The sequence below is a fragment of the Haliotis rufescens genome, unplaced genomic scaffold, assembly GCF_023055435.1.
Source record: "Haliotis rufescens isolate VD_foot unplaced genomic scaffold, xgHalRufe1.0.p SCAF_30, whole genome shotgun sequence".
In the NCBI taxonomy this organism is placed as follows: Eukaryota; Metazoa; Mollusca; class Gastropoda; order Lepetellida; family Haliotidae; genus Haliotis; species Haliotis rufescens.
In genome coordinates, this window is record NW_025964002.1 from 430,330 (window position 1) to 447,807 (window position 17,478).

The window sequence follows — 17,478 nt, forward strand, 5'->3', positions numbered from 1 at the left end:
AGCCTGGTGTACAAATCATGGCTCCACTACCACAAGTTAGACTGAAATACTCATTGAGAGCATTTGATCAAACTGGTGTTGATTTTGCAGGACCTTTCATCACAATACAAGGTAGAGGAAAGCAACGAGTTAAACGCTACCTTTGTCTCTTTACTTGCCTGGCAACTAGAGCGGTGCACTTGGAAATGGCATATGGTCTTGATAGCGACTCGTTCATGAATGCCTTTTACAGAATGGTCAACCGTCGAGGCTTGCCAAGTGTAGTGGTTTCAGATAACGGGACAAATTTCACAGGAGCCGTTAAAGAGCTGAAACAACTTAGAGACAAACTTGATGAGGATTACATTAAAACCTCCTTGGCCAATCGTGGAGTTACTTGGAAGTTTAACCCACCATATTCACCACATTTTGGGGGTGCTTTTGAAGCAATGATAAAGTCTTCCAAACGAGCTATATATGCAATCCTTGGCAATGGCGACATCACTGATGAAGAACTTGTGACTGCCTTCACCGGAGCTGAATCACTGATCAATTCAAGGCCTTTAACTTACCAAAGTACACATCCACATGATGACGTTCCACTAACTCCTAATCACTTTCTTCATGGTCAGATGGGTGGAATATTTGCCCCTGAGTCGGTTGATAAGACAGGTTTCAATCCGAAAAAACGTTGGCGAAGAGTGCAAGAACTTGTACGCCACTTTTGGAAACGGTGGATGTCTGAATGGCTTCCTTCTCTACAAGCAAGGAAGAAATGGTTTATACCAAACCGTGATCTTGAAGTAGATGACGTCGTTCTGGTTGTCTCCCCTCAGTCACCTAGAGGCAGTTGGATCACCGGACGAATCATAAAGACACATCCTGGAAGAGATGGACACGTTCGAGTCGTTGACATACAGACCAGTAAGGGTGTTGTCACAAGACCAATGACAAAAGTGTGTCCACTGGAATGGAATGTTTCAGGAACTGCAGCTGGAGAAGACTTCAAGAACAGAACGGAACAGCAGAAGGATTCGAGGAACGGATAGAATTCGTGAATGGAGGATTCAAAAGGACAGCTGAAGGATTCCGAGGAACGGATAGAAGAGTTCGTGAATGGAGGATTCAAAGAACAGCAGAAGGATTCGAGGAACGGATAGAAGAATTCGTGAATGGAGGATTGACAGAAGAGTTCATGGATAGAAGATGTTATTCAAGGATGAACATTTAAGGAAGTATTTCGAGTGACTGAAACATTAATATTTTTCATTTTATAAAACAGGATGTGTTCTTTCTTTTTAACAATGAACATAATACTTACCAGTGAATTGACATGCTTTCAAGTGGAATATTTCTTATTTAGAGATGTGAACGCTGAAATGACTGCTTTGTTTTTCAGGACATGTGTGGACTTATGAACAATTAATTCGCATATTATTTCATGTATACTATGTTGTGATCGATAGCTACTATTTGAAATGATAGACTGGGATCTACCATTTGTAGGGGGGAATGTTCTGGAGAACTACAGCCAGGAACATGAAATGTTCGCTGGGAATACCACTGGGAGTTAACTGGGAGCATTCGTGCGAACGCTGAGTGCTTCGCGGATTTTGTTGTTCATGTAAATCGTGCGGCACGTGAAATTGCCTATGTATAGACAAGCTTTGTGAAAATAAAGTCAGTTCGAAAAACACTGCGTAACAGTTGATGTTAAAGCCACACTGTCAGATTGCAGTTGCTGTAAACACAATATGGTTGATGTTAAAGTCACTCTGTCAGATTGCAGTTACTGTAAACACAATATGGTTGATGTTAAAGTCACACTGTCAGATTGCAGTTACTGTAACAAAAATATGGTTGATGTTAAAGTCACTCTGTCAGATTGCAGTTACTGTAAACACAATATGGTTGATGTTAAAGTCACACTGTCAGATTGCAGTTTCTGTAAACACAATATGGTTGATGTTAAAGTCACACTGTCAGATTGCAGTTACTGTAACAAAAATATGGTTGATGTTAAAGTCACTCTGTCAGATTGCAGTTACTGTAAACACAATATGGTTGATGTTAAAGTCACACTGTCAGATTGCAGTTGCTGTAAACACAATATGGTTGATGTTAAAGTCACACTGTCAGATTGCAGTTACTGTAAACACAATATGGTTGATGTTAAAGTCACACTGTCAGATTGCAGTTACTGTAAACACAATATGGTTGATGTTAAAGTCACACTGTCAGATTGCAGTTGCTGTAAACACAATATGGTTGATGTTAAAGTCACACTGTCAGATTGCAGTTACTGTAAACACAATATGGTTGATGTTAAAGTCACTCTGTCAGATTGCAGTTACTGTAAACACAATATGGTTGATGTTAAAGTCACACTGTCAGATTGCAGTTACTGTAAACACAATATGGTTGATGTTAAAGTCACACCATCAGATTGCAGTTACTGTAAACACAATATGGTTGATGTTAAAGTCACACTTTCAGATTGCAGTTACTGTAAACACAATATGGTTGATGTTAAAGTCACACTGTCAGATTGCAGTTACTGTAAACACAATGTGGTTGATGTTAAAGTCACACTGTCAGATTGCAGTTACTGTAAACACAATATGGTTGATGTTAAAGTCACACTGTCAGATTGCAGTTACTGTAAACACAATATGGTCACTCTGATTAGATGGAAATGGAATGATTACAACTGCGTGTCCGCCAGTAGCTGCAAAACACGCCTGTATACAGCATCTTGAAGAGTTCGACAGAAGTTGTTTTTGTTCGTCAGTGTATATCCTCATAGTTCTGATGGATCACCTGACTGTTCACTTTACTAGTAACATATGTGCCTCAATTTGGATGAACTCAGATTCGACTATATCAGCGTCTCAAATTGACCTGGGATTGGCTATCAGATTACAACTTCAACAAATATGGAATGAAATTCAAGGTCACAAGATAGGCGTGAAATGACGTTGTAATGGTCAACATGCTTATTTCCATTTCCCTTCAGTTGTGATAGCTCAACTGGTTAAGGAGGTATAACATATGGTTTATAATACATCCACAAATTGTCTATTGCATATAACAACAGTATTATACAATGTTGAATAACTGTAATGGTTAAGATGTTTATTTGTATTTCCTGGTTTTGAATGTTATGGTTCATTTTTTATCATGTGCCCATTTTATATCAACTTAATACGAAGGGAGATAATCGCAGATTGGTGTGGTCAAATCACCATGTTTGAGCAACATGCATGGGGAAGTCATAAGAGGAATGTTTGTGAGGTCATAAAGTAATGGTAAGGCATATTTATTCACTTATTTGACAATTCATATAAAAGGAATTTGTAAATGCATCTTCTTAATTTCTACCATACACAGTAACTTAATTCTTTATAATTTAGGTCTTATGGCGGATTTAGACTTGGTTTATGGAAATATGACCTAGACCTCAACTTTATCATGAGTGAGTGAGTTGGGTTTCACGGCGCTTTTAACAGTATTCCAGTTATATCGCGGCGTGTCAGCTTAATGTGGGAGGAAAGCCCGAAGTGATGCAGGTCTCAGACGTTTACCACTTCGGTGAAACCCACAAGCACGGGTATGGTGCTGACAAACCTAGGAACATAATCGGGGTGAACCGGGATTCGAACCCACAATGTTCATAAGTATTCTCATGGCTTAAAGTTGTTATGAAAGGTATATGGAATATTAAGCTTCCTGTTTTTTTCCTTGCTTTGTGTAATTTCCAAGTTTGTGCTGTAATTAACATTATTGTCAAATGTACATGCCTTTGTGAAGTAAACAAACCCAACCTTATATAATATTGCTGTATTATGAAGTAAAAGTGTTAACTTAAGGAACTTAAAAGCCATATACCCACTGAAATTCTTTCTATTTGTTACAATCAATCCAATGTTTCTACATCACAAGAATAAGAAAAGGATAAAGAATCAAGAATCAAGTTTGGATTCCGTCACGTCATTCGAAAATAGCCTCGAATTAGTTGGGAAGTCAAACATGAAGACAAGCCCAATTCAATAGTCATCTAACTTATGCAAATAGGTTCGAGGTAATATTTAAATAAAAAGGTATACTGACATCTATAACACATTCTGGCATTTGGGAATGTATCATATGCAAGGATTCCAGTTCTCCATGTCCAGACCTGATGTGAAATTGAATAATAACTTCCCAACTGCTGTAGTGTGCTTGTTACTGTTTTCAGACAGGGCCGTGGATGAGAAGATCCACAGATCTACGCAGAAAGAGCAAGCAAAACTAGGCCAGAAAATGGAAAGTCTCAGTTCGTCCTTGAACAACTTTACAAGCACTGGTAGCAGAACCATTATTAACAATAGCACTTCTTCTCAATATCACATCTGGTAAATGAGAAAACTAGCTGTAGTTGTTGGAGGTGATTTCTTGATTTACCCAACGCTGGAATTTTTTCCATTGTTTTTAGGGTATGTGAACGTGGAGAGTTTTTTTTTATATATTAACTAACCCTTGAGATGTTATTACATTCTTAAATAACCAAACAAATTAAATCGGGCTACAAATGCTATCAGAGCAGGGTGTGCTGGGGCTGTCGTATGTTTCTCAAGCCCATGTTGTGTAGAAAGTAATTTATGTCCTTCGGGAGATATGGGATTGACGAACTTCACAACCTTAAACATGTTCCAAATGTCATTGCCTACATATTGTTTGGGATTACGTTTTATAGAATCAAGAGATCGTGTAATATAGCTATTTATTCCATCATACCACTTGCCCGACATCTGTCGACACTCTGCTGCTGACGGCATGTGGGGGTAAGCATCTTCGCGAGGCAAGGGCGTTAACTGACTGTAAAAGTCCAGTTTCCACCCTTGTAGAACCAGGTCGGAATATCTGGGCTCGATCTTAGCACCACCAGTGGCTATTACGAGTTATGTCCCTTCTATGTCCCTCCTATTGACCAGTCAGATTACACCTCTCATATCACTTGCATTGGCCTAAAACAGTTGCGTCCCCCAGTCAGGCGATGTGATCGATAATGAAGATCTATATTGTGATAAGACGAGTCTTACTTCGCGAACTGGTTCAAATCACGTGAGCACCATGATTAAAAACTTGAAAAGATTTTGAAAATATCTGTTGATGCCGAGTTTTGTATCCAACATTCAATTAGTAAGTTTTGCAGGCTAATAACATCAGATATCAATAATTTTGTATGCTTTAAAGTAGCAAACCAATTGGGCTCTGTTGGCAGAAATATAAATTTGATATGTACGTATATCCCACCGTTGGGGTCGCTATACTATCACGATCGTAACTCTAAATGTAACATTGAACTGCTTGATCAGTTCTTATTAGAAAACCTTTCAGAATTTAGTGATTCTTACACAGTTATTTGTGGTGATATGAATGCACGTACAGGTGAACAAAACAACCCACATGCTAACTTTGAAGATGCTTTTGATAAACACAACATTCCATTTAGTGAGGAGGAAGATCTACCTGTTGATGATCGTAAATCCCAAGACAGTGTGATAAACAAATTTGGGCAGATATTGTTAGACATGTGTTATTCATTCCAGCTATTTATTGTTGACGGCGGGGTATATGAAGACGCAGAAGGGGAATATACATATTGTGGTCACCAGGGATGTTGTGTAAATGATTACTTTATCTGTTCTCCGGATGTGTTCCAATACATTGACATGTTCAACATTAGAGATCGTGTAGAGTCCGATCATTTACCAGTAGAATTAACATGTAAATTACCAAACGTGAACAACCAAAATGGTATGCCAACATCTGCATGCTTTAAAGAAAAGATTGTTTGGAATGAATCTCTTTGTGAAACGTTTTTGAACAGCCTGTAGGAGAGGATGCTCTGTTGTAATCAACTACTTTTGAGTAAACTGGATTTTAACATAGATAGGGCTATAGATGATTTCGTCCATGTTATCTTAGATTCTTCAGATTGTATGAGGAAAAGAACTAGAATTATGCGTTATCAACATAGCAATGCCCCATTAAGTGACGAATGTAAGATTGCTAGACGAGATGCTCGAAAAGCATTGAGAACATTTAGACGTAGACGTACTGTTTCTAATAGAAACATATACTGTAAAAAGAGAAATCACTATAAATCCTGCTGTAGGAAAAATAGATCTTACTTGTGTAAACGTAGGCTAAAAACCTGAGTGATACTATCCATTCTCCCTCTAAGTTCTGGAAACAAATACGTTCATTAAAAAAGCAGACAAATAGAAAAGTTAGTATCTCACAGGCTTATTGGCTTATATACTTTATGAAAACTTTTTTCAAATGACACTGTTTTCAACACTGACAGTGATGTGTTTGACGATATTATTGATGTTTCCTCTTCGTGTTATAATGATCTAAAAGTGGGAAAACTGATGGTCCTGACCATATTGTGGTTGAAATGATAAAATGTTCCAAATGTTCTTCAGAAATGTTTCAATACGATGTTTGACAGTGGTCTTGTTCGGTAATTATTACAATACACAAGAAAGTAGAGTTTAACAACCCAGACAATTATAGGGGAATATCCTTAATAAGAATTCTTGGAAAGATTTTTACATCAGTACTTAATTCCAGGATTACGAATTTACGAATTGGGCTCACATGCGTGATAAGATTCCCGAAACTCAAGCTGGTTTTAGAAAAAAAGTACTCAACGTCAGATCATATATTCACATTATATGCAATAATCCACAAATGTCTATCACGACGTAAACACAAAGTGTATGTAGCCTTTGTCGATTTTAAAAAAGCTTTTGACTCAGTTGATCGTTATAAACTATGGCACTGTTTAAGAACTACTAGCCTTTAGGGGAAAATGTACTCTATATTAAAAGCTATGTATTCAAATATTTAATCATGTGTACGATGTGGTGACGATGTAACCGATTTCTTTGACTGTCCTGTGGCTTACGACAAGGATGTATCTTGAGCCCGAGATTGTTCTCTTTTGTTATTAATGAATTATATTACGAAATTATGGCTAACGGTAAACATGGTATTCAAATGTTCCCAAATGTTATAGAAATGTTGATGCTTCTTTTTGCCGATGATGTCGTTTTAGTATCATATTCAGTTGTTGGACTACAATTTTTTTTTAACATTTTAGAATGTTACTCCAAAGTGTGGAAACTATCGGTTAACTATGATAAAACAAATATTGTCATTTTCAGAAGAGGGGGTCAGGTGTCACTGAATGAAAGATAGTTTTTCGATGGTAAACATGATGTTAATGTTCTGAGCCATTATACATATCTTGGTGTAATGTTTGCCCATACAATGAACTTCAAGAAAAGTGTCTCGGTCTTAACATCACGTGCAAAAAAGGCCTTAATCAGTGTAATGTCTGTCTCGCAGAAAGTAGGAGCTTTTACACCGAATATATTTTTAAAACTATTTGATGCCCGAATCCAACCAATCCTCTTATATGCATCAGAAGTATGGGGATTTCAGCGATGCGATTGTCTCGAAAAGCTACATCTTTTAGCCATCTTATCAGTTGGTCCATCAACACCCAATTGTATGATATATGGCGAGTGCGACAGATACCCGTTATACATCAACTCCCAAATTAGATGCTTGAAATACTGGTTTAATATTCTTGGAATGCATGAACGTCGAATCCTCAAACTTGCTTATAATATGCATGTACATTTAGACGACATGGGCATCACCGTCGACGTCCATTTATTCAATATAGGCTTGGATTGTTAGATTTCATGATAAACGAAGGAAGACAAATGTCCACTGAAAAGTCGAAGAGACAGTGCCCATTATGTCATTCAGCTATAGAAAATGAAATTCCTTTTACTTTTGTATCTCCTTATTGTGATCTAAGATGAAAGTTTATACCAGAACGCTATCTATCAAATTATCCTGTGCCTGCTTTTATTTCTCTCCTTTCTTCAAAAGATGCTGCTGTCATACTAAAACTGGCTACATATGTTAACAATGCAATTTCCCTCAGAAACAAATTGTTAAACATGAGTATATATCCAAATATGTAAACTACTTATTTATAACTCTCTTGTATATGGGCCGGAGGCTTTACATGCAATAAATATCTTTGACTTTCACTTTGAGTAAGAGATTGAGAAAATACCAAGTGATTGGGCTGTTCTGAGGGTGATATATAGGTCTAATAACTCGTTTTAGTTCAAGGAAATATCATGCGCCAAGTATGTTGTTGAATAAGTTAGTAAAGGTAACAATCATTTTGTCAATAGAGCTCTTAGTATCTTCGTTAATGTTATTATCAACTCTACTTGATTTGTTGGTTTTTAACTGTTCAACTGCAGACACTATTTCTTCCTTTGTAATTGGACGATCAAGACAACCATTAGCCTCATCAGGAACTGTACCTTCTGTTGATCATTGTCTGCTTTATGGTGATTGTTTATATCTTTGAAATAATCAATCAGTTTGTCAAGGGGCGGATGTCTCTCGTCACGTTTTCTCTGCTTGAGCATTTCCCCAAAATACTTGTTATCATTGAGATGCAAAGCATCAAATTTCTTCTGTAACTCCATTATACAAACACCATCTCGTATGATCTACTGGCTTTCTGAAGTCCTATGTTATCTGCAGTTGTCATTTGACGCATGTCTGCGATATCGAACATGCTGTAGATGTTCTTTTTGCTACATAATAGTGTCCACGTGCTACCTGGCACTCACGTCCAAACCAAGTCTTAGATATTTTCTCCTTTTCATAACCCTTTGTACTATACACTTAATGTTCATCACATGTGTCTCTAGCTGATGTGAGAAACGCCGTTTTTATTTCAACTTCACTCTTTGTCTTCAGGCAAATTGTTTGTACGGGCATTGGTTTGATTAATGTCTTTCATGTTTAGGTTATCAAGAAACTGTGGAGAGAGATTCTTGATCCATTTTCTTATCTTGATCACTTTAATGATAATTTGTCAAAAAGACCAATCTTGATTATAAGGGCGGTATGAACGGTTAGTAGATAGAGTTGTGGCACAATGCACATCTGAAAACAAAGGATCAGAATCGGAGACAGAAAGCTGAGTGATGCAAGGGAAGACATTAAAAGAGGCAATAGCATAATCTATAACTGTAGACTAAAGTATAAACTATAACATGTACAAGTTACTTGTCCCCGATTTCATCCATGCCCATCCTTACATTTAGGATATACAATCCATGACTTTTCCATACATCAATGGCTGGAGCATCATTGGCTAGATCATCAATGGCTGTGTCATCATTGGCTGGATCATCAATGTCTGTGTCATCATTGGCTGGACCATCAATGGCTGTGTCATCATTGGCTGGATCATCAATGGCTGGGTCATCATTGGCTGGATCATCAATGTCTGTGTCATCATTGGCTGGACCATCAACGGCTGTGTCATCATTGTCTGTGTCATCATTGGCTGGACCATCAATGGCTGTGTCATCATTGGCTGGATCATCAATGGCTGGGTCATCATTGGCTTGGTCATCATTGGCTGGATCATCATTGGCTAGGTCATCATTGGCTGGATCATCGTTGGCTCTATCATCAATGGCTGGGTCATCAGTGGCTGGATCATCATTGGCTAGGTCATCATTGGCTGGATCATCGTTGGCTGGATCCTCAATACCCACATCATTGACTTGATCATCACTAGCTGGGTTATCACTGGCTGGATCATCACTAGCTTGATCATCAATGGCTGGATCATCATTGGCTGGATCATCATTTGCTGGATCCTTAATGGCTGGGTCATCACTGGCTGGATCATCATTGGCTAGGTCAGCATTTGCTGGATCATCATTGGCTGGATCATCAATGGTTGGGTCATCATCGGCTGGATCATCATTGGAAGGATCATCAACGGCTGGGTCATCATTGGCTTGGTCGTCATGGGCTTGCTCATCACTGGCTCGGTCATCATTGGCTTGGTCAGCATTTGCTGGATCATCATTGGCTGGATCATAAAATCAATGGCTGGATCATCATTGGCAGGATCATCAATGGATGGATCATCATTGGATGGTGGCGGCTGTCTTAGGATTATGGAAAGGGTTTTGTTGCAATTTTAAAATTCTTCACTGATTTTCAGTGATCCTTTCATATTTGTATCCGACTTCAGCTTGGGGATGTCAGGTAGGCTAATGGTTAAAGTGTTCCCTCTTTGGTCCGAAGACACAAGTTTGATTCCTGACATGGGCAGAATGTGTGAAGCCCATTTCAAGTGTTGCTTGAATATTGCTAAAAGCGGCATTAAACCATACTCACTCACTCCAATTGAATGTTGTGATAAAACACCTGGTGTCATAACTGATTTTCATTCATCCATTCATATTTGCATCACTAATTTTCCTTTTATGCTGTATGGAATCAGTCTCGATTATCCACCAAAACAGATAAGATGCTGGTGTGGTGTGTAAACTTACGGTCCGGTATACCACGGACAGTGATATGTTATGGCAACTTGTTTTAGTGTTCTAGTGCCGATAAACTATGTGGAACTTCCCAGTATCTTGTTAAGCTGTATATATATAGTGGGACAAGAGTGTGTTTGGGTATCTCTCACACTTTTCATCACATTGGAACCAGCTTTCATGCGAGGATCAATCATCATCCCTGATTCCCTTTCTAGCCCATCTCGGGAGCTTGACCCCTGTTGCCGCTGGGTAAATATCTATTATTATCGCTGACTTTTACTATCACCAAGTGCTGTATTTGTGTAATTGATACTGCCCACTGCCATCATTTCTGTATTGCCTTTGAATAGTGTACTACCACTCTATTGTATACTACCACTCTATTGTATACTACCACTCTATTGTGTACTACCACTCTATTGTGTACTACCACTCTATTGTGTACTACCACTCTATTGTGTACTACCACTCTATTGTGTACTACCACTCTATTGTGTACTACCGCTCTATTGTGTACTACCACTCTATTGTGTACTACCACTCTATTGTGTACTACCTCTCTATTGTATACTACCACTCTATTGTATACTACCACTCTATTGTATACTACCACTCTATTGTATACTGCCACTCTATTGTGTACTACCACTCTATTGTATACTACCACTCTATTGTGTACTACCACTCTATTGTATACTACCACTCTATTGTGTACTACCACTCTATTGTGTACTACCACTCTATTGTATACTACCACTCTATTGTGTACTACCACTCTATTGTATACTACCACTCTATTGTATACTGCCACTCTATTGTGTACTACCACTCTATTGTATACTACCACTCTATTGTGTACTACCACTCTATTGTATACTACCACTCTATTGTGTACTACCACTCTATTGTGTACTACCACTCTATTGTGTACTACCACTCTATTGTGTACTACCACTCTATTGTGTACTACCACTCTATTGTGTACTACCACTCTATTGTATACTACCACTCTATTGTGTACTACCACTCTATTGTGTACTACCACTCTATTGTGTACTACCACTCTATTGTGTACTACCACTCTATTGTGTACTACCACTCTATTGTGTACTACCACTCTATTGTATACTACCACTCTATTGTATACTACCACTCTATTGTATACTACCACTCTATTGTGTACTACCACTCTATTGTGTACTACCACTCTATTGTGTACTACCACTCTATTGTGTACTACCACTCTATTGTGTACTACCACTCTATTGTGTACTACCCCTCTATTGTGTACTACCACTTTATTGTGTACTACCACTCCATTGTGTACTACCCCTCTATTGTGTACTACCACTCTATTGTGTACTACCACTCTATTGTGTACTACCACTCTATTGTGTACTACCACTCTATTGTGTACTACCACTCTATTGTGTACTACCACTCTATTGTGTACTACCACTCCATTGTGTACTACCCCTCTATTGTGTACTACCACTCTATTGTGTACTACCACTCTATTGTATACTACCACTCTATTGTGTACTACCACTCTATTGTATACTACCACTCTGTTGTGTACTACCACTCTATTGTATACTACCACTCTATTGTGTACTACCACTCTATTGTGTACTACCACTCTATTGTGTACTACCACTCTATTGTATACTACCACTCTATTGTGTACTACCACTCTATTGTATACTACCACTCTATTGTGTACTACCACTCTATTGTATACTACCACTCTATTGTGTACTACCACTCTATTGTATACTACCACTCTATTGTGTACTACCACTCTATTGTGTACTACCACTCTATTGTGTACTACCACTCTATTGTATACTACCACTCTATTGTGTTCTACCACTCTATTGTATACTACCACTCTATTGTGTACTACCACTCTATTGTGTACTACCACTCTATTGTATACTACCACTCTATTGTGTACTACCACTCTATTGTATACTACCACTCTATTGTGTATTACCACTCTATTGTGTACTACCACTCTATTGTGTACTACCACTCTATTGTGTACTACCACTCTATTGTGTACTACAACTCTATTGTATACTACCACTCTATTGTGTACTACCACTCTATTGTGTACTACCACTCTATTGTATACTACCACTCTATTGTGTACTACCACTCTATTGTGTACTACCACTCTATTGTGTACTACCACTCTATTGTGTACTACCACTCTATTGTGTACTACCACTCTATTGTATACTACCACTCTATTGTATACTACCACTCTATTGTATACTACCACTCTATTGTGTACTACCACTCTATTGTGTACTACCACTCTATTGTGTACTACCACTCTATGGCACTCGTGAAGAGCAACCTCCTCGTGGTGAGTGCTGGGTAACGCTAATCGCTCTTCCCCCGTGTGGAACCGGGGCAGAATATTTCCACAGCCTCCCATTGCTGGTCGTATGAGGCGACTAAAATGGGCAACCTGTTTGCCGTGGGTTGCGTCCCTGTGTCGGCGGAGGACGGGAGTCTGGTAGTTGAGGGCATTGGTTCCTGGAACTGTGTTCCTTTGCCCAACACACTACTTCGACCCTTACTTCGCCTAGACGGGTGGTAAGATGGGCCCGGTCTTATCAATCGGCTGGTCATGCCAGGCCCTGTGCGTAATATTGTCTATGCACACCTGTGTTGTATTGTAATGTATATTTTGGTCTTGGTCATCCATAACTTGTGTGAATTGAATTACTTGCCTAGAGTCTTACGCCAGAAGGCGGTGGCTCATGGGCCAATCTGGTGATGTTGACCTCCGAATAATGTATGTTTTCAATTTCTTGTCATGGGCCGAACCAGTCTGGCATTGAGTTGGTAAACAAATACAGCTGTTCGCGTCATATTCTCTGGAGTATAACATCCCTGTATCCCTGGTGTTTGCATCCTGGATATCCGATGCAACATAACACTGTCCCTGGTGACACTCGGTGGCGGGTGGGGAGCAGGGGTGCTGAATAATTTTCTTTCATCATGGCTCAACAACAATCTGGTTCATCTCGAAATGAAAAAAAGCGAAGATTAGAAGAAATCGATATTTCACCTGGAAGTATTGCTCAAAATATTGATACCTGGGCTAGATTCCTGGTTATTGAGGCTGCTGATAACCTTCCCATCAAACTCAATCCTTTTGCTATTTCTAAGGCTGTTTCTGGGATTTGCGGTGAGGTGAAGAACGTTACCCGTCTCCGTAGTGGTTCGCTTCTGGTGGAGTGTGCTCGGAGACAGCAATCTCTCAATCTTTTATCTATCTCTACATTTGCAAATATTGAGGTTGCTGTGTCTGAGCACAGAACATTAAATTCTTGTCGAGGCATTGTTCGTGACAGGGCTCGTTGTCTGTCCGACATGTCTGAAGACGAAATCACTACAGAGTTAGGAGACCAGGCTGTAACTGCAGTTAGACGCTTCACATTCAAGAAGGACGGTGTCATCACAAACACAAATACGTATCTTCTGACGTTTGCCCGTACAACCCTCCCGCAGTCAATAAAAGCAGGGTATTTCAGTATCGGAGTGGATGTGTATGTCCCCAATCCGCTCCGATGCTACAAGTGTCAACGTTTTGGTCATGGATCAAAGTCCTGTCATAGCTCTGTGGCATGTCATCGGTGTGGTGACAGCCATGATAGCACTGACTGTGAGAAGGATTTGAAGTGCGCTAACTGTTCTGGACCACATACTGCTTCCTCCAAATCATGCCCTGTGTGGCAAATGGAATCACAAATTATGAAACTGAAATGCGAACGAAACATATCCTACTTGGATGCAAAAAAAATATTCAAAAATCAGACCACTACTCCCTCTACTATTTCCTACTCCGCTGCAGTCACTCGCTCTGTTGCGTCTTCAACTATTTCGTGTCAGACTGACTTGACATGGGTCAAGTCAGACCAACCAGCTGCGACAGTTCACATCAGTCAGGATATTCCTACCATCAGTCTATCTAGTTCAGGCTCTCAGACTGAGATTCAGGCTGAGAATCAATCTCAAACATCAGTCAATCAACCAGTCATTGTCAAATTGTCAAATAAAGAAAAAAAGAAATTAAAGAAAAAACAACTACCAATCGTCCCTTCACCTTCAGAGGTTCCTTTACAGAACTCTTTTGGGCCTCTGGACATGGAGGTTACTCTGTCCTCACAGGACAGGCGGAGGAGTAGTTCCTCCTCACATTCACGCGAGCGATCTCCAATTGAGCCACCATGACTCAATTGTCTAATATAATGCAATGGAATTGCAGAGGACTTAGGCATAATTTTCATGAACTGCAGTTATTAACAAGTGATTTAAATACATCAGCAATTTCTTTACAAGAGACGTACCTTAAAAATACAGATAAGTTTGATTTAAAGCACTATAGTTCATATCATTCCTTCTCTCCTCCAGGAGATAAAGCTACTGGAGGTGCTTCTATTTTAGTGCGGCGGGGCGTTGTTCACAGTCCTGTTCCGCTTGACTCGACTCTGCAAGCAGTTGCAGTTAGACTAACACTGCATATTGCCTTCACACTTTGCTCCTTGTACATTCCTCCATCTTCAAATCTTCAGCGTAATGATCTACAAAAACTATACGACCAGCTCCCAAAGCCCTGTGTCATCATGGGTGATCTAAATGGGCATAATCCTTTATGGGGAAGTTCCACCATTAATCAAAAGGGAAAAGTGATTGAGGATTTTGTTTCTGATAATGACCTTTGCATCTTTAATGATGACTCCGACACTTACTTACACCCTGCAACTGGTACGTATTCATCATTAGATCTGTCTTTGACGGATTCAGTTTTGTTAAATGAATTCTCATGGTCCGTCCATGATGACCTATGTGGGAGTGACCATTTCCCCACGGTGCTTAAGCCCATTAATCCCGCTGTTGATCCACCTTCACCTCGATGGAATTTTGTGAAGGCTGATTGGCTTTTATTTCAATCTTTATGCAAAGATAAATTACAACCTACTTCTTTTCAGAATGTTACTGACCCAATTCAGTTGTTTTCAGATCAACTGAATGAAATTGCTAATGAATCCATACCTAAGTCCTCTGTCAACCCACGTGTTCGTAAACCATGGTTTGATGCTAATTGCAAACAAGCTAGGAAATGTCGTAAGAAGGCGGAGAAGTACTTCCGTAAACATCCCACTGTCCATAATTTAAATACTGTTAAAATTTCAAATGCCAAGGCAAGACGTCTATTTAAGCAAAATAAACGTCAATCCTGGCAGACATATGTCTCCAAAATTAACTCCCGTACCCCTATGTCCAAGGTATGGAACATGATCAAAAAGATCAAAGGCAAGGGATCAAATTCTACAGTTAACCATCTGAAGGATGGCGATACTTTGTTAACTGATAAATCTGCCATTGCCAATAGCATTGGTGAAACTTTATCTCATCATTCTTCTTCAACTAATTACGCTCCTGTATTTCAAAAATATCAGCTCCAACAGGAGAAGAAAAAAGTAAATTTTACATCTGATAATGGTGAAGATTACAATGAGGTATTTTCACTACATGAGCTATATACTGCCTTAGGGCAAGCTCATGATACAGCAGCAGGCGCTGATAATATTCATTATCAGCTGCTGAAACACTTGCCCGAATCATGCCTTGAAACTATGTTAAATATATTCGATGATATTTGGACATCTGGGACGTTTCCAACTTCATGGCATAATGCCATTGTTATACCAATACCCAAACCTGGGCGGGATCATTCTGATCCATCAAATTACCGACCTATATCTCTCACTAGCTGCGTTTGTAAAACTATGGAACGCATGGTAAATAATCGATTAGTGTGGTACTTGGAAACAAATAATCTTCTTACCAATATACAATGCGGTTTCCGGAAGAACAGAAGTACTATCGATCACTTAGTGCGTTTAGAATCATTCGTTAAAAATTCCATTGTAAATAGACAACATGCTGTATCGATCTTTTTCGATTTAGAAAAAGCATACGATACAACATGGAAACATGGTATTTTAAAAGATCTTCACGATTTTGGATTACGAGGCCGTCTGCCTCATTTTATATCCCAGTTTTTAACAGACAGGCAATTTCAAGTCCGAGTGGGTACAACCCTGTCTGATCATTATAATCAGGATCAGGGTGTCCCACAAGGCAGTATTTTGTCTGTCACTTTATTCAGTATAAAAATTAACAGTTTGTCAAAAGTTTTAAATGATTCAGTTGATGGATCACTTTTTGTGGATGATTTTAATCTATCTTGCCGGGGTAAAAATATGCACACAATTGAAAGGCAATTACAATTATGTCTTAATAAAATTAACAAGTGGTGTCTAGAAAACGGGTTTAAATTTTCCAAATCAAAAACTAATTGCATACATTTCTGCCGAAAATATAAACCGCATAAGGACCCTGAACTATTTCTGAATGGCTCCCCTATCAAAGTTGTTAAGGAAGCCAAGTTCTTGGGACTTATTTTTGATCATCACTTAACTTTCCTCCCGCATATTAAATACCTAAAAGCTAAATGCCTGAAGGCACTCGATCTATTGAAAGTTGTTTCTAATTCAAAGTGGGGAGGGGATCAAACAACCCTCTTACACTTATACAGGTCACTCATCCGTTCAAAACTTGATTATGGCTCCATCGTCTATGGTGGAGCCTGCAAAAGTAATTTACAAAAACTAGATACGATACATCACCAGGGTCTGAGGCTTTGCCTTGGAGCCTTCAGAACGTCTCCCATTCACAGTCTCTATATAGAAGCAGATGAACCTTCTCTTAAACAACGCCGTCTAAAATTATCTCTACAATACATCACTAAATTATATTCTAATCCGTCAAATCCAGCTTTTGAATGTATATTCCATCCTCTTTACGAAGATCTTTACAATCAGAAATCGGCACTCGATCCACCACTCGGAATTAGAATAAAATCTGCAATATCGGCTTCGAATATTAAACTCCAAGATATAGCTCCTACTCAACTTTTCTCATCTCCTCCTTGGCAAATGGTAAAGCCAGAGGTAGACCTGACATTAACCAA

General features: G+C 39.0%; 1 protein-coding gene across 1 annotated transcript; it reads right to left on the bottom strand.

Moving 5' to 3' along the window:
* Window positions 1-9,137: 9,137 nt before the first annotated feature.
* Window positions 9,138-10,615, bottom strand: LOC125384501 (germ cell nuclear acidic protein-like). Its single transcript, XM_048403979.1, has 2 exons — window positions 10,573-10,615; window positions 9,138-9,961 (listed from the first exon to the last, which is right to left on the bottom strand). The coding sequence occupies exons 1-2, from the start codon at window positions 10,613-10,615 to the stop codon at window positions 9,138-9,140; spliced, it is 867 nt and encodes a 288-aa protein (XP_048259936.1).
* Window positions 10,616-17,478: the final 6,863 nt, after the last annotated feature.

Excerpts from the sequence above, each read along its gene's own strand:
- LOC125384501 (XM_048403979.1), bottom strand. The coding sequence starts at position 10,615 with ATGATTGATCCTCGCATGAAAGCTGGTTCCAATGTGATGAAAA. Across the intron at positions 9,962-10,572 it reads TGGTTCCAATGTGATGAAAA|CCAATGATGATCCAGCAAAT; the intron begins GTGTGAGAGATA and ends TTTATGATCCAG.